Here is a 23,502-nt window from a genome sequence, read left to right on the forward strand (position 1 = left end):
TGATTTATTTTGCCATCATAAAAACACATTAATATTCATGAACTCACAAAAAGAATGGTATCCTAATATAATAAACACATTTAATATCTAAGTCATATCTCTAGAAGCTTCAATATCAGACAAGCATAATCATTAGAGTTTGAATGTAGGTCTGTGGTCTTTATTATGGTCACAGGTCACCAGCAAACAGATGACCATTAAATAAAACTATGTTGACTTTGTGAATCACATTGTGCACTTTTCTATGTTTTTGTCTCTGTTGATGACATAATTTATTATAATCTTCTATAAAGATTTATTCTTATTTTATATGTATGTGTATTTGCCTAAGTATGAGTCTCTGCACTACACATGTAGTCTGCAGAAGTCAGAAAAGGGCATTAGATCTGTTGGCCTGAAGTTGTTGATGATTTGAGGGCTGCATGTGTGTGGTAGGACTCAAACCTGGGTCCTCTGCAAGAACACGTGCTCTAAGCTGCTGAGCCATCTCTCTAGTCCATTTGTCACAGGCTTGTGGAGCGGGAGAGAAAGCTACTCTCTCTGTGTTTGGAAGGACTCTGCGACTCCCTCTGTTCATTCTGTTCTGTGTAGACCGATCAAAACTGTGCAAGCCCCCCCATTCCTTTACAGCAAACAACAAAGGAAGAGAGCAGGAATGTAGGGGAAAGCATTTTATTTGGGGGCGTTTGTTGCAAGGTTTTGTGACCGTCACTTCAGAGTATGGCTTTGCTTAGGAAAAAAAAAAAGAGAAAGATGGATAGAAGAGGTTAGTAGAAATAAAGTCAGGAGCCTCACCCCTCCGGAAACAGTCCATTCTCTACCTGTACTACCTAACCTCGTGGTTTCCTAGTTTTACTTTTGAATTTCATGATGCACTCGGAGGTTTGGGAGAAATTTTAATGTCTTCATATAACCAGGGTTCCTTGCCTTTCTTACCCACTCATCAGCCTCAGTAAGAATATTCTATCCACTGTCTGAGGAAGGTGTTAGGTAACTCCCCTTATGGGAGTGTGTGTTGACTGCCTCTCTCTTCATCCAATTGATCAGACTGAGAGTTCACCTCTCACTCCACACTTTAACAGAAACTGTAGCTACCAAATTCTGATAAAAACAGGTAGTTACTTAGTTCCAGTAGCGTTGCCCCTCTTACCAACTCTTCTCTTCTTTTGAAGTCTTAGTTGATTTAAAAGAAGCTGTTGTGGGAGTAACTTCCGCTGCCTCAATCAATAGTCGCTGAAATACGAGCCCACAGTGCAGCGGGGAGCGACTTCCGCTCCGTCAGCCAATAGCTGCTGAAATACCAGCCCACTGGGGCGTGGTATATTTCTCTTTTAAAAAGAGAAGCATATCCGGAATAGGCCCTCTTGGTTCCGGCTCTTGGTTCCGGTGCTCGGTCTCAGCTGCTGCTCCCGGCTCCTGCTCCAGCGACTAGGCTCCCTTCCTGACGGTTTATGGTGTATGTAAATTTTACCCCCCGCCAAATAAATAACCCCTTAAAACATAACTGGTGTGGGATTGATTCGTTAATAATTGGCGCCCAGCGTTTGGTTTAAGAACCGCCCCACCCCCCCACCCCCAGCTCGGCCTCCCAGGATACACAGGTCCGGACAGTCTCTGCCGGCTTACTTTGCCCTGTTCGGCACGGATTTTTAAATTTCTCCTTGCAACGTGAGTCAAAGAGCTCACAGCGCAAGCTCCCTTTGAAGTTCCAGCAAGCTGTTTGAAACCCATAACTGATTAGGAGTGCTGAAAGCAGCTTGACCCTTAATCCCAGCACAGGGACACGGGGCCCAAAGCACTAGGCCTCTTTAGCAACAGCGCAGTGGCTGTGTCACGACCCTCTGCATCCGGTTGAACAGAGCAGCAGGGCCTTGTTTATTGCCTTGTTTATTGGCCACTAGAAGCTCTCTGACCTTTTGTGATCTGTGGATTTAACCTCTGGATTTGAGTGTATATATTCTAGAGTTTACTTCCTCAATCAATACCACTGCCACGTGGATTCAGGTGCGCCCCACCTCCTACTGGCAGGCAACGGTCATTACAGGTAAGATTTTTCTTTTCGGTTGAAAATAAATACATACATACATACATACAAGTACAATTTCCTTTGATTGAAAATGTCGGAAAATATTACTATCCAAAAGTTCAATGGTTTTTTCAGTTGCGCTATGGAGGATATTCTGAAGGATGTCTCAGATATTCCTCTTACTTTGTTATTCCTGGGATCTGTTGCTTTTCTGGTGTTTGGCTATTTTATAAGAAAGATACAGTCCTTACAGACTGAATCTACAATGCTGAGGGCAGAGATTAAAACCTTAAGAACAATTCAGACTGATACCAACCTCCTCAAAAAAGAGTTTGGAGATTTCAAGGAGGAAGCTAGATCAGAGTTTGGAGTTTTCAAGCAGGAGACTAGATCAGAGTTTGGAGTTCTCAAGGAGGAGAATAGATCTTTGTTTGATATGACTCGGTCAACTGGCCAAAATATCAAGAAGGTACAGTCTGATATTGCTTCTTTAGAAGGGAGCGTCACTGCCCTGGAGGAGGGGACAACCAAAATGACGCATAACCTCCAGTCCATGACTGTAAGTGCTGAAACATTAGCTGAGAGGATTATAACCATTGAATGTGAAAATCGGACTTTATCAAAAGGGTATGATAGATTAATTGACAGGATTTCCATACAAGAAGGCACAGTACATGCCATGAGGATTATGTCCAAGGAGGATATCGTGTCTCTGACGGACAAGCTCCATGCCTTAGAATCGTTAATGAAGGCTTTGGAGCATAATACTGGACAGGAGATTCAGGACTTACAGAAGGCAATGGTGAGCAGATTTAATAAGATTGAGGAAATCATAGACTCTGATGAACAGGAGCAAAAGGTAGAAAGGCAACCTTCACCTCAAAAAACTCTCAGTCTACATAGAGTTATACCTGCCTTTCCAGTAATAACATCAGAAAAGATAACTGGCTCCAAAAACCCTAAGGTCGTTAAAGAACATACATGGGAGCCTATACGTATGAATGATCTGAAAGAATTTAAACAAGCAATTGTGAATTATGGACTACATTCATCCTTTGTTAGGGAGATGTTAAAATCCTGGGCTCTGAGCAACAGGGCCACCCCTAAAGATTGGAACCAGCTCACATCAGCTGTCCTTGAGAACGGACCTTTATGGCATTTCAAATGCCTATTCAAACAAGAGGCCAGACTTTTACAACAACAAGAATCAGCGAAAGGAATTGAGGTTTCTCTAGATCAAATTCTAGGGGAAGGACCTTACTCTGATCCTCAGGAACAAGCTCTTTATGATGAAAACATTTTATCCATATGTGCTACAGCAGCTCTAAGGGCCTGGGACAGGGTTCAAGACTCAGGTCAGAGAGTAGAATCGTATGTCAGGGTCAAACAGGGTCAGAGAGAACCCTTTAGTGATTTTTTGCAACGACTAACTAAGGCTGTACAAATAGGGATACCTGATCCAGAAGCAAGAAATATAGTAATTGAGTCTTTGGCTTATGAGAATGCCAATGTAGAATGCAAAAGGATCCTGGGGCCTTTAAAGCTCAGATCAGCGCCTTTGGACGAATGGGTTTTACATACAATGAATGTTGATACATTTGATTATGGCAATGAAACATGGGTACAAGAAGCAATTTCCAAAGGTAAAAGGAGACATCAGATTACAAAATGCTTTCATTGTGGCAAAATGGGACACATGAAAAGGGACTGCAGACAATGGAAGTCCAGGAATAATGCCTCTTCTAGGAATAACAGGAATAGGAGGACTCAGCCTTCAGGTTTATGTAGGAGATGTGGAAAGGGCAGGCATTGGACGAATGAGTGTAGGTCAACAAGAGATAAACAGGGCAACCCGTTGCCATCGGGAAACTCAATAGGGGGCCTCTCGAAGGCCCCCATGGCAAATGTGGTCCAGTCATTTCCGATCACTGCAGAGAACATGCCTCTTCAGGGAAATTAGAATGCCCCATGCCTGCTGTTAAAAGCAATAACGGCCTGAAGGATGAGTTAAATGTGGTGAATGAATCAAGAAATCTAAGAGGACAAAGTAAACGAATATTCTGGCAGACTTCTATAAATGAACAAAGGCCACAGCTAAGAGTGTGTGTAAATGGCAAACTTATTACTGGCTTACTGGACACAGGTGCGGATGTAAGTATCATTACACCAGAGTCTTGGCATCCGCATTGGCCTCTTCAGGAGGTAGATATTCAGTTCTTAGGAATTGGAACCCTATCTCGAGTAAGACAAAGCACGAGATGGGTCAATTGTATAGGTCCAGACGGACAAATAGGAAAACTAAGGCCATATGTAGCAAATATTGCAGTGAATTTATGGGGCCGTGACCTATTGCAGCAATGGAATACCCAAATTAACATTCCTGCTGCTTCCAGAGCCCATATTTCTGAGGACAATATTACAAGATATTACAGATGGCGGAAACCAGCCATTAGAGCTATACAAGAACACAACACAATTGATGGCTCTTCAGAGGTACCAACAGCCATGCCTCTACAATGGTTGACTGAGAAACCAATATGGACTAAACAGTGGCCTTTAGCTGAGGAAAAGTTACAGGCTTTAGAACAGCTGGTACAAGAGCAATTAGATGCTGGACATATAGAAGAATCTACCAGCCCTTGGAACTCTCCTGTGTTTGTTGTTAAGAAAAAATCTGGTAAATGGAGAATGGTGACAGATCTTAGAGCTATCAACAAGGTTATTCAACCTATGGGCCCTCTGCAATCTGGAATTCCTCTGCCCTCCCTGTTACCAAAGGGATGGCCTCTTATAGTTATTGATCTGAAAGATTGTTTCTTCACTATACCATTACAAGAAAAAGATAGAGAAAAGTTTGCCTTCACAGTGCCTACCTATAATAACTCTCAGCCTGCAAGGAGGTACCAGTGGACCGTCCTCCCACAGGGAATGTTGAACTCTCCCACCCTGTGCCAATATTTTGTAAGCCAACCATTGAAAATTATACGCAAACAATTTCCTAAGTCCATAATATACCACTATATGGATGATATCCTGATATCTGATCAAAACAAAGATACCTTAGAAAGGCTGTTTGAAGAAGTGAAACTAGTATTACCTAAATGGGGATTGCAAATTGCTCCTGAAAAAATTCAGAGAGGAGATTCTGTTAATTATTTAGGTTATAAAATAGGCTTACAAAGAATTAAGACTCAAAAGGCACAAATCAGGAGAGACCGGTTACGAACGCTTAACGACTTTCAAAGATTATTAGGAGACATTTCCAGTCTACGACCAGCTGTTGGGATAACACCTGATCTAATAATTCATTTAAACAAAACCTTAGATGGTGACAAAGATTTGAATAGTCCCAGAGAGTTAACAGCTGAAGCAGAAAAGGAACTGATGATGGTTGAGGAAAAATTACAGGAGGCACATGTAGATAGGGTGGATCCAAATTTTAGTTGCGTTCTAGTTATATTGCCTTCCAGAATTTCTCCTACAGGAATTTTAATGCAGAGGGAAGATACTATTTTAGAATGGATTTTTTTACCACACAAACCAAGTAAAAAATTAAAAACTTATGTGGAAAAAGTCTCTGAATTGATTATAAAAGGAAAATTGAGACTTCGTCAATTAGCAGGTATAGACCCATCAGAAATTATAGTGCCTTTCACTGCTGATGAGATAAAAAAGTTGTGGGAAGACAATGAACCATGGCAAAGAGCTTGTGCTAATTTTTTGGGAGAAATCAATAACAATTACCCAAAAAGCAAGACACTTAACTTTATAAAGAGAACTTCTTGGATCCTCCCTCGAATTGTCCGTGATGCTCCAATAACCGGAGCCCATACATTTTATACCGATGCTAATAAATCAGAGAAAGCAGGTTACAAATCAGAAGAATTGAGTAAAGTGGAACAAAGTCCTTATGATTCTGTCCAGAAAGCAGAATTATATGCCATCCTTATGGTGCTTAGGGATTTTAAAGAACCTCTTAATATAATTACTGACTCACAATATGCAGAAAGAGTTATTTTGCATATTGAAACTGCTGAATTTATACCTGATGATACAGAACTGACCTCATTGTTTATCCAGGTACAAGACATGATCAGAAACAGGCTCTGCCCTATGTATATAACGCATATCCGATCCCATACAGGTCTGCCAGGTCCTCTAGCACAAGGTAATGCAGATATTGATCAATTATTAATTGGTAGTGTGCTGGAGGCATCTGAATTTCATAAAAAACATCATGTCAATAGCAAAGGCTTGAAAAAAGAGTTTTCTATTACATGGCAACAAGCTAAGGAGATTGTAAAGAAATGCCCTACTTGCTCTTTTTATAACCAAACACCATTGCCTGCAGGGACTAATCCAAAGGGTATTAAAAGGAATGAAATTTGGCAGATGGATGTGTTTCACTTTCCAGAATTTGGCAAGTTAAAATATGTACATCACACCATTGACACTTATTCAGGCTTTCAGTGGGCAACCGCTTTAAGCTCAGAAAAAGCTGACTCAGTAATCACACATTTATTAGAAGTTATGGCCATTATGGGTATACCTGCACAAATAAAAACAGATAATGGTCCAGCTTATGTATCTAGGAAAATGAAACGATTTTTTGCTTATTATAATATTAAGCATGTTACAGGTATACCATACAATCCTACAGGTCAAGCAGTTATAGAAAGATCAAATCGTACTATAAAGGATATGCTAAACAAACAGAAAGGGACGAAAGATACCCCCAGAAATAGATTGCATAATGCTTTATTAACCTTGAATTTTCTTAATGCTAATGAGAAAGGAACAACAGCAGCAGAGAGGCATTGGATAATGGAAAAAACTTCTGAACTAAACCAACCTGTTTATTTCAAAGACGTGCTGACCTCTCAATGGAGGCCAGGAGATGTGCTACGTTGGGGAAGGGGTTTTGCTCTTGTTTCCACAGGAGAAGAAAAATTGTGGATACCATCAAAATTAATAAAGGTTCGATTTGAAGAGGAGAAACCTCTTGGAAAGGAGAAATGACAGCTCATCCACAATGATGATATTCATACAGTTGGTAAGAAAAACATATAGAATGGGGGCAGGGTTCTGTTCTTATCTCCACAGGAAAACACTGATTTTTGAAAAGTTCAAGGGACCCTGGATATCTGAATACTGACAGATGGAAAATAATGGCACAATAAGGACTATCAAGAAAACTGAATAGGTTCTGTAAGTAAAATATACTAAATCATATTTCTAAATTTATAGAGCTGGTTTTAGAGTTGGACTCTGGCTCAGTCCCTCTCTAATTCCAAGCCTGTTGTTAAAAGAAAAACCCAGAATTTCTGGAGTTTCTGTCTCATGTCAAGAGCCATGATATGGGACAGAAAGAAATATGAGTTTAGAAAACATTTTTACTTTTCTTCATATCTATCATACCTTTCAGTGAATATATCTATCATGTCTTTCATTGAATATATGTATGTCTGTATATGTCTATATGATTAATATATGATTATATATTATTATAATCATATAATATATGATATTAATATATGATTAATATATATGATTAATGTTTAATTTTTCCACAATGAACAATAAGTTTTTCCTGCAGTGACATTTGAAGTTTCCAGGAAGAAGATGGGGCCCCATAACAACAACTCCACCTGGTTGAGATGACATCATGATACTGATAGCACTACTACAAGACCTGTTTTGGGTACCAGATGCACAAGACGATGCCAACGTGGTTAGCTGAAATGATGCACATCTTGTACAACATTCTGGCCAGACCTCCACAAAATACTCAGAGACTATTTGCAATTTTAAAAGACATTGATCTTGAAATTTAACCATCATTTTACTTTCACAGGATCCCCCAGAAAGAACGTCGCCCCCATGACAGCTGGAAGTAATTCTAGAGAACGACGTCCCCTCTCCCAGTAAAGTTTGTCCTTGGGTTTAGGGACATCATTTAGGGGTTGGTTATAATTAGTATAGGGTTGAGGGTTGGGGGAGAAATTTTATAAGCGCAGGAATCAAAAAAAAAAAAAAAAGAGGGATAATTGGATTATGGGATAATAGCTTTGTACTTGTGAGTTATTGTTTTTAGACAAATATATTGGTATTGATTCTTATATATTGATACAAACTTAAATTATGTTGACTATTTTAGGCATGCATGCTTCTACCTCTGTTTAAAACATTTTTATGTATTGACATATATATATTGTATTGATATATGTATATTTTACCATATTGCATTGTACACTTCTACCTCTGACTAAGATACTTATATATTGTTTATGTATTGATATATATATTTACCATATTGCAATGTATACTTGCACATTGTTTATACTTGGAGGTTATATTGTCCCCATTTATTGCACAGTTGTTTACTATTTCAGTCTTTAAGTTAGATAGATATTGAGAATAATATAGATCAATAGTCATCTAAGTTTGTCATTTATAATTAGACTAATCAGGTTCTTTAGATACATAGACATTATATTCAGTATAGATAGATAATCTTCAATCTCTTCAAAGAGCTGTAGAAAATGGCCTTTAATCTAACTCAGAGTTCTGTGGTAGGGAGACACAATTGCTCCTGGCAACACTGATCTATTCCCGAGAGAATGTTGAGCACCAAAGACACTCCACCTGGAGCCTTTCTTCTTGGCAGAACTGGCCTTTGGGTAAAGAAATGCCCATACCTCAACTACTGACAGAGTTACAGAGTATCCGTAAATGGATAAAACAGGACTGTCATATCCTGCCAAGACAGGATAAGATAGTTTTGAAAAGTTCCTTGCATTTGAAAATGGTATGTCAGTTACGTTAGGCCAAAGTTGGTTGCTTCAACGCTGCAAACGTGATTTTGGGTGTTTGCCCAGGTAGCCAGTTGTCTGTGTGATTTGTTACATGTTCTGGAAGTTTGATTGCACTTCCTAATTACTCAGGTAACATTATTTCCCTTCTCAGATCTTTGATGGGATTGAAGATTATATAAACGTAGTTACTTTCTTTTCATGACGTGGCCAAGTTATTTCTTATACAAGACTTAAGCTAGTTAGAATAGGATATTTGTATTTATTGTATATAATTGTGTAGGTTTGTACTTACTGTATATAATTTCGTAGTAGGCTTAGAACTCTCTTACTTAAACAAAAGGGGGAGGTGTTGTGGGAGTAACTTCCGCTGCCTCAATCAATAGTCGCTGAAATACGAGCCCACAGTGCAGCGGGGAGCGACTTCCGCTCCGTCAGCCAATAGCTGCTGAAATACCAGCCCACTGGGGCGTGGTATATTTCTCTTTTAAAAAGAGAAGCATATCCGGAATAGGCCCTCTTGGTTCTGGCTCTTGGTTCCGGTGCTCGGTCTCAGCTGCTGCTCCCGGCTCCTGCTCCAGCGACTAGGCTCCCTTCCTGACGGTTTATGGTGTATGTAAGTTTTACCCCCCGCCAAATAAATAACCCCTTAAAACATAACTGGTGTGGGATTGATTCGTTAATAAGAAGCAGTCTTTTAAAAAGTAGTCACCAGGGAAGGTGAGCTTGTGGTCTTTGCTACAGATGCACTGTAAACGCTTGGGTCAGCCTAACCAGTGTAGTTATCTGCTCATTACCTTAGACAGCTTGGAGGACAAACTCAGCAGAGTTTAAAATAAAAACGTCCCAAGACAGGCAAACTATGACTCTCAGAAACATTCTGGAGAAGGAGGATGAAGAGAAAGACAAAATAGGCATGCTGTTTAAGGCAGCGTGGAGGTCAGATCGTGGCATGCCGGGAGCACGTGCAAAGCGGGGGAACTTTCGAGGAAGAGTAAGGAAGCCCAGACAGCACGTCTGAGTTCTGGCCAGCCTCTGAAAGAAACAGACAGGGAAAGGAAAGGTTACACCTTTCTTAGGACACAGAAAAGCAGGCAGGTCCAGTTGAAACTTCATGGCCGCTTGGCTTGTGGGGACTCCACTCGGGTGGATATTCCAAGAAAGAGAATCATAGCATCTCAAAAAAGGCAAATTATCCAAGTAATCTTGTTCATAGGTGAAGGTGAGTCCACCTTCCAAGGAGTAATTCATGGACCAGGTGACACACCCACCAACCGGAACGTCATGTGTCCACACAGGCCAGAGATTGTATTGTAGCAGATCCTGACTGGTTCTCTTAGATGCCCTCACTCTGAAGTCATTTAAGATCTAGTTAAAGAATTGGAGCCTTAAACACTTCTGGCATCTCTGACATCTGTCTAGAGGCTCAAAGATATTTCTTGCATTTAGCCAAGAAAGAAAGTGATAACCTTTTTTTGTAGTTAACATTATTTAAATACATCTTTAAGTGAGTTTGAAATTATTGTTGACTACAGTTATCTTGCCATGAAATCAGTCTGGTTTATATTGGAAACTTTATATGTGTGTCAGATCCTGTCTTAACTCTGATTGGAGACAGAGTCAACCAGAGATTAAGTCAGTTCTTTGTACACTGAGCTCTTTATTGCTTTGGAACCTTTAAAGATTATTACGATTTCTGTTGTGCTTAGTATTGTTTCCTCTAGCATTGGTGTCTTTAAAGTAAATATCTTAGTCATTGACTTGAGCACTCCTTTGTTTCTGAATATGCCTATGATGTATTAAAATTTCTCTTTAAATACTGTTTTTGCTGTACTCCACAATTTCTGATAAATTTTCTTATTTTTTAATTAAGTTTTTACCCAATTTTCCATGACCTTAATCTATAATAATCTATGGATTATTTAGATTATATTATTTAGTTATTGGGTTACTTAGTGTGCATAGTTACTGAGTGTATTGAGAAATGATTTCCAAGTTTGTTTTAGTTGTTAGAGAAGATGTCTTGTGTCTTAGTTACTGTCCTATGGCTGTGAGGAGGCAACATGACCAAGACAGCTCATAAAGTAAAACATTTAACTGAGGCTAGCTCACAGTTTCAGAGGGTTAATCCCTGATCATCGTGGTGGGATCATGGCAACAGGCAGAGGCATGGTAGCTCTGAGATGGGGCAGAGAGAGAGCAAGACTGGGCCTAGCATGGAATTTTGAAACTGACCCTAAGTGGTAAATCTCCAACCAGAGGCATGCAATCCATAATGAGGGATGTGCTGACCACGAAGACACCACTCAGAGCTATGCCCAGTGACAGCTTGAGGTCCTCCGGACACACAGTCCTTGAGACTTTGCCTCTCCAAGGCTCACTCAGGCATGGCTTTGCCAGCCCCCCAGTTGTGTTTACTGCCTGTTGGACCCCTCCCATAGCCCCACAGCTCGCCTTCCATATCGTCTTCCATCAGCTGAGCTTAACATTTAGGTTGAAATATTGTTTATGTAAGTTGCCCTTTAAAAACAAATGCCTGTGGTAACTTGTCTGTCAGGGTGATAGGTGAATGCTTGTCACATGACGTTTCTAAAGATGGAGCCCTTCAAATTGCTGTCAAAGGACATCTTAAAACCACTTACAGTTTTACTTAAATATATTTGATTACCTATTATGACTCATACTATAGGTCATAATTATGTTTCTATATAATAGAAAAATTATACTACAATGTAAAAAACAAAATAATGAATAGAATATTGAAGTCTACTTCTGCCTCCCCTTCTTCACCCCCTACCATTTTCCATTTTCTTATTTTCTCTCCACTCCAACCTATCCCTTGCCTTATTTCTTTTTTCTTCCTTCTTTTAAAATGGCCCTATGTACCATTCTAGCATTATAATATTTTTGTGATTTTTGTAGCTATGTTTTTACACACTGGTGTCCTCCTTCATTGGCTCCTCAGCTCAGACAGGGATATAGCATTCTATAGTGGCATGTTTGCACCACTGCCTTGCACATCCCAGTGACATTGTACTTGATGCATGTTGCTTTGCTATGCCCCAGGAAAGGCTGGGGAAGACATGAGACTATGGGCAATATCACAGAAAGCTGCGATCATAATGTTTGCATGCATTAAAAAACAGCTCTTAGGAGTGGGGAATGTAGTCCATAGAAGAGGTTGTGTTTGAAGGAGAGTGAGAATTGGAAGGTTTCCATGGAAAAGTGAAACTCTGATGTACTGTCACACGGCTTTTTAAGACAGACAGCAACAGTCAGGGTTGTGTGCTGGGTGCAGAGCATACCTTGTGCATCACTTCTGGGTTGGTGCACATGGTTTGAAGCTGCACTTTCTGAAAGAATTTTGCTACAGTATTGATTTTAATATCTGTCAGTACAGTAGCCTTCCTTGAGTCTTATTTTGTACCATGTTGCAGTTACAGCTTCTTAGTATGCTGTTGCTTGCACTTCCTTCCTCGGAGGAATTTATAGCAACTGTATTCTTGCATGGATTAACAATTCATCTTTTTCTCTACTTTTGCTGTAGGATAAGAAATGGATTCTCAATCATGAAGATGTTACATTGGGAGCACTATTGGGCAAGGTATGCCATCAGCTGTACTAAATAAGACATTTTGATATTAACCATGAACACTTTGTATTGCTATTCAGAGCATTTTTTAATATTCTGTCACATGTCAAGGTACATAAATACTAATTAAGTAATTAATCTATAAGAAGATGGTATCGTATCTCCTAGAAATCTTCTGACTTTCGCTGAGGTAGATGTGTGGTGATCTTTGAAAGGCTTGTGATGATTCTTATCTTTAAAAATAGTGTATATTTTCCCTGAAAGGTCAGAGCCGTAGTAATGGTTTTATCAAAACCAAAAACTGTTGAATGAAGGAAAGAAGCTATGAGGTAGTGAAAGTTTCATTGGACCTTCAGTAGTCACTCTGCTTTCAGTTGTACTCAGTAATTCAGAAAAAGTAAAGTATTGCTTCTTGGACCATCAGGAAAGTTCATAACCCTGCAGTATTCTAACATAAAAATAATGTGGGCCAGGAGCATGGTGTAGGGTTAGCAGTGCTTCCCTTAAGCCTGGCCACCTGAGTTCAATGCCAGGAACCTACATGACCTCTACATGTATGCTGTGGAACATGTACACTCCCCCACAGGAGAGATGGGGGCAGGAGAAGAAATATGTTTATCTGGAAGAAGTATAAGTTTATCTAAATATTGTGAGCAAGATGTGTTTTATTTCAAATACCTATTTTGAAACTGGCTATGTCAGTGGTGGGTAAGGATGAGTCTTAGACAGTGAAAGTTCCTTTTCCTGCTCTTTTGTTTGAAGTTTCCTCCAAGTCACAGTCCATATTGAAATGCATTATTTCCAACAATAAAGGCAGTCTCGTCAAATAGACTCTTCACAGACCTGCCAATCATTATTATTCAGGTTCTAGTGCATAAATAATAGTTTGTCAGTGACTTAATTATAGACATTTATATGTGAAATTTGAATTGGGTGTAGCTTCCTGATGCACTGTGAAAAATTAGATAGCAAATTAGATAACTATATCTAAAGTAAAGTTTAGATATTGTTATTGGTAAGTTTTTATATAATTTGTGTGTGATAAGTGCTAGACTCAACTGAGGTCTGGCATTTTAAGTAAGTATTAAATGATCCATTTTTATTCAAAAGTGATCATGACCATTTCCTCCAGTTTTCAAAAAGCATGCAGTTCATTGAAACCATAGATCCTTGCTGAAGTCCTCCCCTTGTTAGGACTCTTAGCACTTGCTGTTTAAGTGCTTTTTCCAAATGGGAGCATCTGGTTGCTGCTGAAAAACAGATATTATTTGCCAATAAATTTTAGTAAGTTAATTTTCAAGAACCTAAGCTAAAAGAGGCATCTATGTTTATTCTGAGGTGCTCTCCTAATTCAGAAGGAAATAGTCTTAAATATGGTAACAATATTGCTGGGATAACCCAGCAGCAGTTTGGTCCAAATTTATTACAAAGAGAATAATTTCATTGAAAATATAGTTAAATGATAATTTCAAACCTAAAACACTGAAGTAGACTATGTTTACAAGGACAGATTTTTTTTTTAGTACTAAGCAAAAATATTTTTAATTAAAGAAAATGGTCTGATTTTTTAATTGTTTGTTTGGAGACATGTATGGCCCTGGCTGTCCTGGAACTTGATATGTAACCAGAATGGCTTTCTTACTAAGGCTGTTTCATAGAATATTTACTTTTTAATGACTAGGCATGAAAATCTCAACAAGTTTAAATATTTTAAAGAAAATTTTTTTAAAAAGACATTATTTGGTGTTACTTTTGTGTTTTTAATACTGGAACATAATTTGTCATTAATATTTTACTACCTTTTCTAAATATTTTTTGTACACTGAGAATGCATGAGTAGTTAAAAGAGAGCCAGACTTTTCAGTAGTGATTGTTAAGTAATGAAGGAGTTTAACTTCTTCATTCAGTACCATAGCCTTAAACCGCAATTACTCTAGTGTTGCCTTTTTAAGTCATCCAACACTTACCATATGCCTGTGATGTATCGCACTCTCCTGGGTGCATGGTGTATGTACAACAAGCAGAGAAATCCCTTGTCCCCATAGTGCTTCTGCTCTGACCAGCAGGGGATGGGCAACAGTGAAGCACTGAGTCCTGAGAAAAGTGGAGTGGCTTGGGGCTGCCTGTTAGTCAAGTGTTGTCTTGTCGTTCTTAAAGGAAATAGTCTAGGCAGATCTTATTACTGATTACCTTTGAATTAGAACTTGCCAGAAACACCACCACAGCTGCCAGTGAGGGTTAGGCAAAGTGATTAGCCAGTGCAGAACTCACCTGCCCAGGAAAAGACTCAGTTTGGTTGTGATCAAACAAGTAAAGGGAATTATAGGAGGAAGAAGTCATCAGGATGACGAAGATGCACATGATACAATGCCTGCCTGGGTTTCCTAACACCTTCAACTCCTAGCACAAAGGATGTGGAGCTGGCAGGTGACTTCCAGGAGAGCAGCGTGATTACACTTTGGGAAGGTGGCTCTGGGCATTAGGCAAGAACTGCAGTTAGATAGTGAAAACTGGTGCTAGGGCAGGGTTGCAGCTAGGAGGAAGTAAATTTAGATACATTTTGAAGCTGAACCAGTTGTATATCTTAATGGATGTTGTAGGGATTGAGAGACAGAGGCCAGCTCTAAGTGTAGCAGGTTAAAAGTACGTGACACATCAACTTTATTAGATTTCTGCAAGGCAGTGAGGAAAGCCAGCTGAGTAACAAGTGCTGAGGTTAAACAAGATGACTATTCCAGATATAAATAGAGGGTAAGAACTGAGCCCTGGTCATTCCAGCACCAAGAGGCTAGGGGAATAAAAAGCAGTCCTCAAAAGAAGTTGTAGAAAAAAAAAAAGCAAACAATTAGGAAGGCAGAAAACCAGGAGCTGTTAGCTGTTATTAATACTTAGAAACTAAGAGAAGCTAAAACAGGGAGGGGAGAGACCGCTGCCTGGTGTCAGGTGCTGGAGGGGAGTCAGGGTTTGCAAGATGCTAGCAGTGATGACTAGGCAGTTTTGTTGCAGCCCAGGCAGGCTGATTTAAGAGAGGCCTGAGATTGGTAAGGCTGTAACTCCGACTCTGCCGCTAAAGGAAGCAATGGCATGGGCAGCGCATCGACAGCGATTCTGTAAGAGAAAGAACGGCATTTGGTCTGTAGCTGGGAAAGAACTCATTGAAGGCTTTCGGGGCTGCACCATGTAAGGACCACATGAAATGCTCGCAGTTCATTAACACATAGACTCTGTGTTGCATCTGTGACTCAGGGAGGAAGATGGCAGGCAGATATGTGACTGAGAGTCCAGTGATTTCGTCGGGATTACTTTGGGGTTTGTTTTATTTTGTTTTTGTTTCAGAAGCAGCAGCAGCAGCTAAGAATGAGAGGAGTGTTGAAAAGAGAGTAGAGTGCAAACCAGTTACCTGAAAGACTGGGATTGCAAGTGATCTAAAAAGCGGCCAAGCCGTAGTAAGGGCCGCAGAGGTTTTTGTCGTGAGTTTACAGTTGATGTGGTGGCGGGGCTCAGGGCTTTAGCCATGTCAGAGTGGCATGACACTTGAGTTCAAAGGGAGTATTCTCAGTGGGTGACAGCCATGATGAGGGGTAGTGGAGACAAAGTCTCGAAGCTGGGAAATATAAGAACAGAGGACAGAGTTCCGGCTTAAAGCCAGTAATAAGAACCTGAGGGATACTGAAAAACGAGCTCCTTGAGAAGGTGTTGGTCATATTGATCTTTTCTGCAGTGTGGATTTCTTCTCTTCTAAATCACTGACTATAAGGCATATGTATCAAAGTAGATGCCGGCTATAGACGAATGTTATCAGTGTTAGTTCTCCACTGCTGACACTGACGCTTGAGTGAGCCTCCTTTCCACCCTGGCCGACAACCTGTGTCTGCAGCAGACCTGCAGTTCTCTCTCAGAATCTTTGCTTTATCTTTAATCACAGTGGTCTTAGTTTAATAAGATAGAGTGCTTAAGGGATAGAGTAGTCGGTGGGAGAAACCCTCTATACTTATGGCCGTGTTAATGTGGGGTTCTCCTTTTGCCGAAGCCAAGCAACAATTTTTTCTCTAGTGAAAATTACCCTGTGGCCCTGGAGAGGGCTGTTGCCCGTAATTCCTACGGTTTAAAGACAGTAATAAACAGCACGGTAGTTCGACTAACTCAAAATACTTCATTTTATGCTCTCTTGAATTTTTAGCAAAGATTTGCGGGTTGTCAGATATGTCCAACAATGCTTCTATCCTTTTCAGGGGAATTTTGGTGAAGTATATAAGGGCACACTGAAGGATAAAACCGCAGTCGCTGTTAAAACATGCAAGGAAGATCTTCCTCAGGAACTAAAAATAAAGTTTCTACAGGAAGCCAAGTGAGTTCTTTAAAATAATATAAAATTTGTGTTTGTAATTCACTGTGTTGATCAATCTGCTGTATTAAATTCACTGTGAGGTGAGTGTTAAAGCATCTCCTGAGCGCTGATTTGCTAAAGTAGAATCAGCACCTTTAGGACCTTCTTGGAGTGAGCACTTTCATGGTGAGGGAGCAGTTTCTGGTCTGAGCTGGCCTGGAGACCAGTCAGTCAGGCATGGTAGCAACGGACCATCAGTAGCGTAATTATCTCCACGTCCTTAAAAGCCTTGCAGCATTGTTTATTTTACTACGCATATGTGTTTATATGTAGTGCTGTAGTTACATTTGCGTATCTCATATATACCTTTAGCTGTATTTACATATCTTGTACTCTTTTTGGGTATTATACATTTGGTTCCTTTCTCAAGAATCTCAGATTTCTTTTTCTGTTTTGTGTCTGTCATTTGTTTAAAAAAAACCTTTCTTTTTTAAGGTGACTTTCTTCTCTACATTATATTCTTAACTAAAATTGAATGGTCCATCTTACCTATCCTTGTTCTACAGATAACTAAAACTAATCTGCCTGTTTATGAGATCAATTATACCGATCACATATTTAAAAGTGAAAGTATAATATGAGCAGGGTAAATTAAATAAAAGTATGAAGGAAGGATGGGTGAGGAGATCAGGAGACGGCAGGGTGAGGGAGCTAAACACATCGCGTGGATGTCTTTATGCACGTCTCTAGTCATAGTCTAAATATGTCTGTGGCCATGGAATAAAGTTAAATACTAAATACTTAAATGCTGTCTGAGGAATGAAGTTGTAGTCTTTTCATGTGCGTTATAGGAAATTCTGTGGACAGTCAGCAGGTGTTTAACAGTGCTTCAAAACATGTTTCTTACTTTTAAAATTGTGATTACTTTGTAAATTAAAAGGTTTAATTTATTTTAACTGAAATTATGAAGTTTGATATTAGAAATATAAATTCTGCTCACTAAATCTTCTGACTATTCCTCCATAGCCATCAGCTGTATATAGCTGGCTGTTCTCACATCAGCTACATCATATAGCTGGCTGTTCTGTGCAGTTTCTTTACTGTCTTTCAACATTACAAACGTCATTTTGGTTTGTTGTTGTTTTGTTTTTGTTTTTTTATTTTTGTTTTTTCTGTTTTTTTTTTTTTTGACAGAGTTTTTCTTTGTAACTCTGACTGTCCTGAAACACTCTTTATAAACCAGGCTGGCATCAAACACAGAGAGAACTACCTGCCTGGGGTTAAAGAATTGCTCTACCACTGTCCAGCAACATTTTGTATTAAAGTCAAATATTCTTGAAACTTGACTTTTAATTTCTATTAGAAAATTTGCTAAGTCATTGCTAGTATTTTCTTTATCTATAGATTTTTTTCCTAGTTTATTTTCATTTGTGGATCATTATTTTAAATCTAAAATGTTTCCCTTAAAGTTTGTTCTTTATTTGTGTATGCACAAAATATGTTTTTTCTAGTTATTCTTTTTTTCATTTTCATATGAAAGAATGTGGCAGTTTTCCCAGAGGAGTGAATTATAATATCAGGGTAAAAAGGGTTCTGTTCTGTTTTTAATCCATGCTTGAAGTCCTGCTTAGGGATGTTTCCTACTGTGTAACCTCTACTGAAATACTGTGCTTATTCAAATGACCACACCAAATGAGCCTCGGCCTCGGTTGAAACTCTCATTTGATCACTTCTGTTAGGCCATTTTTTAAGAACTCTTGTTTTTGCAGTCTGAAACCTTTCATGTAGTGAAGTGATGTCTGTGACATTTGCCAGTGTGGGATGATGTGAGGATGAGTAGATGTTTTGAAGCAAATTCCATGTGTCATTCCTAATGAGCGTGATTATTAAGCATCGAAGTGGAAACTAATTTTTAAAGAAGTATTTAAGGATGATCAGCTCATTTGCTCTTGTGCTATGCTGCCCATATTTATCAATACCCATTGATAGGCATTTAGCTTATCAGTATTTTCAAGTCATACTGATACTTTAAAAATTGAGTTATGATTAAAGTTTATTCTAATTGCACACATTATGGTAATGATCATAAATAAACTTTGTTTTATTTAACTGAGAAACTTATATACTTTTTTTCACATCTAGAATTCTCAAGCAATATGATCACCCCAATATTGTCAAACTTATAGGCGTGTGCACACAAAGACAGCCTGTCTACATCATTATGGAACTGGTCCCAGGTAATGCTATTTGAGCAATTTACTTGATGACATTTTAATATCATGTTTTATTGCATTTTTATGTTCAGTCTCTTTGATGTTTCCTTGTAAAGTTTTCAAGGAGTTTTGCATGACATTTTCCTGATAACAAAGCCTACAAAAATGTTCAATATTTTTATAGCTTCTTGAAAAACCAACATTTTTGAGACAGATTTGTTAGACTGTAGTTCCACGTGGAGTTCAGTTATGGATAATGTTTGTGTATAAAGGGTGCTTAGAAAAACTGAGCATTAGTGTGACTTGATAGCACTGCAGGAACCATCTTCTGTCTTGTCCTTGTCTGCCATTTGTAAACCCATCTCCACACATTCTTTCACGGCCACTTGTGAACTATGTGTTGTGTTCATGTGTGGCTAACACAAGGCTGGGAATCTTCTCGGGACATTTTCATGCCTCTAGCTCTTTATCACCTTATAGCGACAAACATGGGCAACCTCAAACTGGCGTGGTCTGTTTAAGGTTTTTCTTGGTTCTCTTTCTCCCTGTTGACAGAGATAAACAGTTTACAGTGCTTTATAACCCAAAAGCGTTTGCTTGGCTCTTTTAGTATCTACCTCACTTATTTTAAAAGAAAATTATTTGTAACTGTAACCCAGTGCTGTAGATTCCCTGGTCAGTGTGACCTGTAGAATGCTTCCACTGGTTTGGGTTAGCATCCTGTCTTATCACACTACTTTGCCTGCTGCTGAAATACTCCATCTATTAACATAGATTCTCACTAACTTATTCAAAATGGCACTGTCTGTGATCTGTACGTGAACGAGCACATTCTAAAAACTTAGGAACAATTGAATAGCATAGAGTTATTAATAGAATAGGATGTTTAAGCATAAATGCATGCTGATATTTGTGTAGGTACAGATGAAACTCTTGGTTAGTAAGAAATGCTACCAAAAAAAGCTTAGATTTGGGAGTAGGCCAAACTTGAAGAAAAGTAACTCATTAGCATGGGTGCCAGGTTCAGATGGCAAACATGAGCTGGATAAAACCCAAGACAGTTGTGTAGCATATCCAGACACACGTATGGCAGTGCAATGGCGAGTATACACTGCTGTTCTGTACACGTTACGAAAGGGAACACCTTCGAGGCAGCAGGCTCTGGTCTCTCTGTGCCATAGCACTGCTCCTGTCTTGACTTTTCCTGTTTATTTAACTGGTGATTGTTTCCCAGTTACCAGTCACTTCTACCCATCTGCTGACATAATTGTAAAGCATTCCCCTTAGTAAAATTTATGTGGTTTATCTGATCAGTATTTTAGTGTATTTTCTTTGCTTGTTTTTTTCTTTTCTTTTCTTTTCTCTCTTTACTTTGCAAACAGCACCCAAGCACTTTCCACTCCTGTGGACATCCTTGGAGATAAAACTCAGCAGTATGATTCATTCAACTTGATGCCTGCCTTGATTGACAAGTGTGTAGCTTGTAATAAACTTCTGTCGTCTAGGAGCTTAAAGTAACTCATTTATTACCTCACCGTAGTGTCCATTAGAAGTTGAATTTTGACTGGATTTTCTCAAGCTTTTTTTTAAAAATGTGAGGTCTAGCTCTTATCTAGGGACTTTTGGGACTAATCTCCTATCAGGATTGCTCAGGTATTGGCAGACTCCTGTCCTGTCTGTATGGCCTGGGGTTCCCACATGTTCTGTGTGTCTTCACATCACATGTTTGGCCTGCCAGACACTCCATAGGTATTAGATTTCTCAGATTTACATTTTCCTTACCTGCTGGGGACTTGTTGTGATGAGACTGAATCCACTTAGATAATGGTCCTGGAAGAAGGTCAGCTCTGCCATCTGACTGAACATATGTATGAGAGTGATAGCTAGTGTTCATAGTATCCCGGGTTTAACATGGAGCATGTGCGACACCATCTTTCTGTCCTGCCTACCACAATAGATTTTGCTACATTTTCTAAAAAACTAGTTTTGTTGTGGAATCTAAAACCCTATTAATGAACTTTCCTTGCAAGTTTATATTAAGCCCATTGGTTGATATGCAATTAAAATGCGTCTTTTGCCCATGCATGACTCTGCAGCATGATGGCTGAGTCATTTGGAGAATATCAGGTCATTAGCATATACAGATCTTTCTGATGGTGACACAGTTCATTTTATGATATCCAAGGAGCACATTCATTAATGTCACACATAATCTCATTAAGAAAGTAATGGGGACACTCTCAGGCTCATGGTAACAAAAGCCTGTTTTCTAAAATTTTAATTTTATTTTGAAAGATTTTTTTTTATCCCTGGACATAAAACTTATTAGGCTTTTTCTTTAAAGAGTGAAGCTCACTTCACTTTTGAGAAAATAACGGCCAAACATCTTCACTTTATAACCATGATTTTTTTTTCTTTCCTTTCTTTTTAAAAACTGACTTAGTGGTCTATGTTTGATACACAGACTAGTGTGTATAAAGTATTTATTTATTGACATGTATATAATCCTTTGAGCCCCTTACCCCAACAAGGCGATGGACACATCTGACACCCTCCTATTCTCTGGTCCTTCCCTGTGATTCCTCCCTGGCTTTTCTGCAGCACCCCAATCAGCCACTGTTACACTGCCTGTCCTGTCGGTTAGCATCTCTTAAACCTCTGTGAAAATAGCATCATATAGCATATATTTATTCTTTTTTCTAAAGTCTTGTTCTTAGAGAAATTATGAGATTAATTCACTTTTATGTTTTACTTTTTACTTAGCATACAAAGTAATGTTTTGTGTGTGACATTTTTCTACATATTGTTGTACCTTGCTTAAATTCGTCCCTTTCTCTTCCCTGCCTTTCTTCATCTTCATTGGTCCCTTCATTCTCCCTAATAGCTTTTCTCCAGCTTTCGTGTGCCGTGTGTGTGTGTGTGTGTGTGTGTGTGTGTGTGTGTATGTGTGTGTGTGACACTTTTGCCTAACATTTTATAATTGCCAATATTTTGATTGATGGCTGTCATTTGTTCTACCCATGTTATTATTGTATCCATTTCAAACAAGGTAGTAACTGCTTTGCAACTGTCCAGTGTGCAAACCATTTCTGAAATGTATCTGCAAAGATTTTAATGGCCCTGCCCTTGTCAGAGAAATAAGCCCTCTGGAATCATAAACCCAAGTATGTATTTGAGAATTCCAGTTTAAAGTGAATATTCCAAGATGACCCATTTGCATTGTCTCTTGAGTTATGAATACTTTACCTGCTTGCTTCCTGATTGTTGGGTGAATAACACTGAAGGTCAGTTCTAAATAGCAGTGGGGAGTAACAACAGGAGCAGGAAGGCTTTTCCATAAGGTGGCCCTCATTTCGTAACTCAAATGAAGGCATGGGTTTCATTTTGGTTTTTGACAAATGACGGACTTAAGGCGTCCATTGCTCGTTTTGTGTCTGGTCAGATCCGCAGTGCCACAGAGAGCACAGCAGGCATCAGCTCGAACACTGGGCGACCAAGACAACAGTTTAGGATGGCCTGAAGGCCTCTTCACTGCAGTTTGGCGGCTACCCCTTCTCTTGAATTCATATCTGCCTGAAGTGAGGGAATATTGGTTCTCAGGTCACACAGAAACTTGGTCTTTGACAAACTCCCAAACTAAGTTTAAAAATGACTTATACCTTTAACACTCTTAGAATTATTGTAGAGTTTTTTGAAGGTTTTGAATATTATAAAAATATATCTCAGTTTAATAGTATGATTTAAAAGACAAAAGCAAGTTCATTCCATTTCTGTCGTCTGAATATTTGGGGTTAGGAATTCAGACACGGTTATTAACATCTATCTCATAAGCACCTCTGAGCTTCTGGAGAAGCCTTTCAGTTGCCAGAATTCCTCCTTTTAATTATTCTGCTCTGTAATTTCTGCAGCTAAGTTTCAGTACATTTTTTTGCCAAAGGAGTAAATTATTTTTAAAAGTAAGAATTTTACTCTCCTCCATGTTGAACTTTAATGTTTTCATTTCATTTTTACATTATCAGTTTCAGTCATGTGACCTCACAGCTCTGAAGTCAACTGAGAAATCCCTGGCACTGACAGCTGCAGGTTACTGGTAACTAGGTTCTGACATTTGTTTCTTCCTCTCTTCATAGAGAAAGGGCAACCCAGCTGACAAAGAACTAAGGAGCGTGGCTCCTGACTCGCTAAGAGAGAGCTAAAAGTATGAAGGGACGTGTTTCCTTACATAAAGTTGCCAGTTAAATATCACTCCTCAGTCAGTAACCAAGAAAAAGGACAGGAAAGTAATTCTCAAATTAATGTTCATACGAAACTTGTAGTTGGTATATGTGGTTTAATTTTTTGATGTTTTGAGATAGGGTTTCCCCATGTAGCCTTGGCAAGCCTAGTACTGATTTTGTAGTCAAATTAACCTCATACTCACTAACACATGCCTGCTTCTGCCTCTGCCTCTAGAGTGCTGGAATTACAGGCATAAGCTACCATATTGGTATGAAGTTTTTAATGTTACAAATAAACAAAATCCTAATTCTGTG

General features: G+C 39.1%; 1 protein-coding gene across 6 annotated transcripts in view; it reads left to right on the plus strand.

Annotated features, from left to right (window-relative positions):
- Fer (FER tyrosine kinase) overlaps positions 1–23,502 on the plus strand; it is a 341,616-nt gene that overhangs the window by 207,339 nt on the left and 110,775 nt on the right. For all 6 annotated transcript variants that reach the window (XM_087906023.1, XM_087906015.1, XM_087906014.1 and 3 more), the window contains 3 exons: positions 12,386–12,442; positions 16,663–16,778; positions 18,900–18,994. In XM_087906023.1, coding sequence (XP_087762149.1) covers positions 12,386–12,442; positions 16,663–16,778; positions 18,900–18,994 — 268 coding nt within the window. The remainder of the gene's footprint in view (positions 1–12,385; positions 12,443–16,662; positions 16,779–18,899; positions 18,995–23,502) is intronic.

The sequence above is a fragment of the Myodes glareolus genome, chromosome 1 (assembly GCF_982192425.1).
Source record: "Myodes glareolus chromosome 1, mMyoGla1.1, whole genome shotgun sequence".
In the NCBI taxonomy this organism is placed as follows: domain Eukaryota; kingdom Metazoa; phylum Chordata; class Mammalia; order Rodentia; family Cricetidae; genus Myodes; species Myodes glareolus.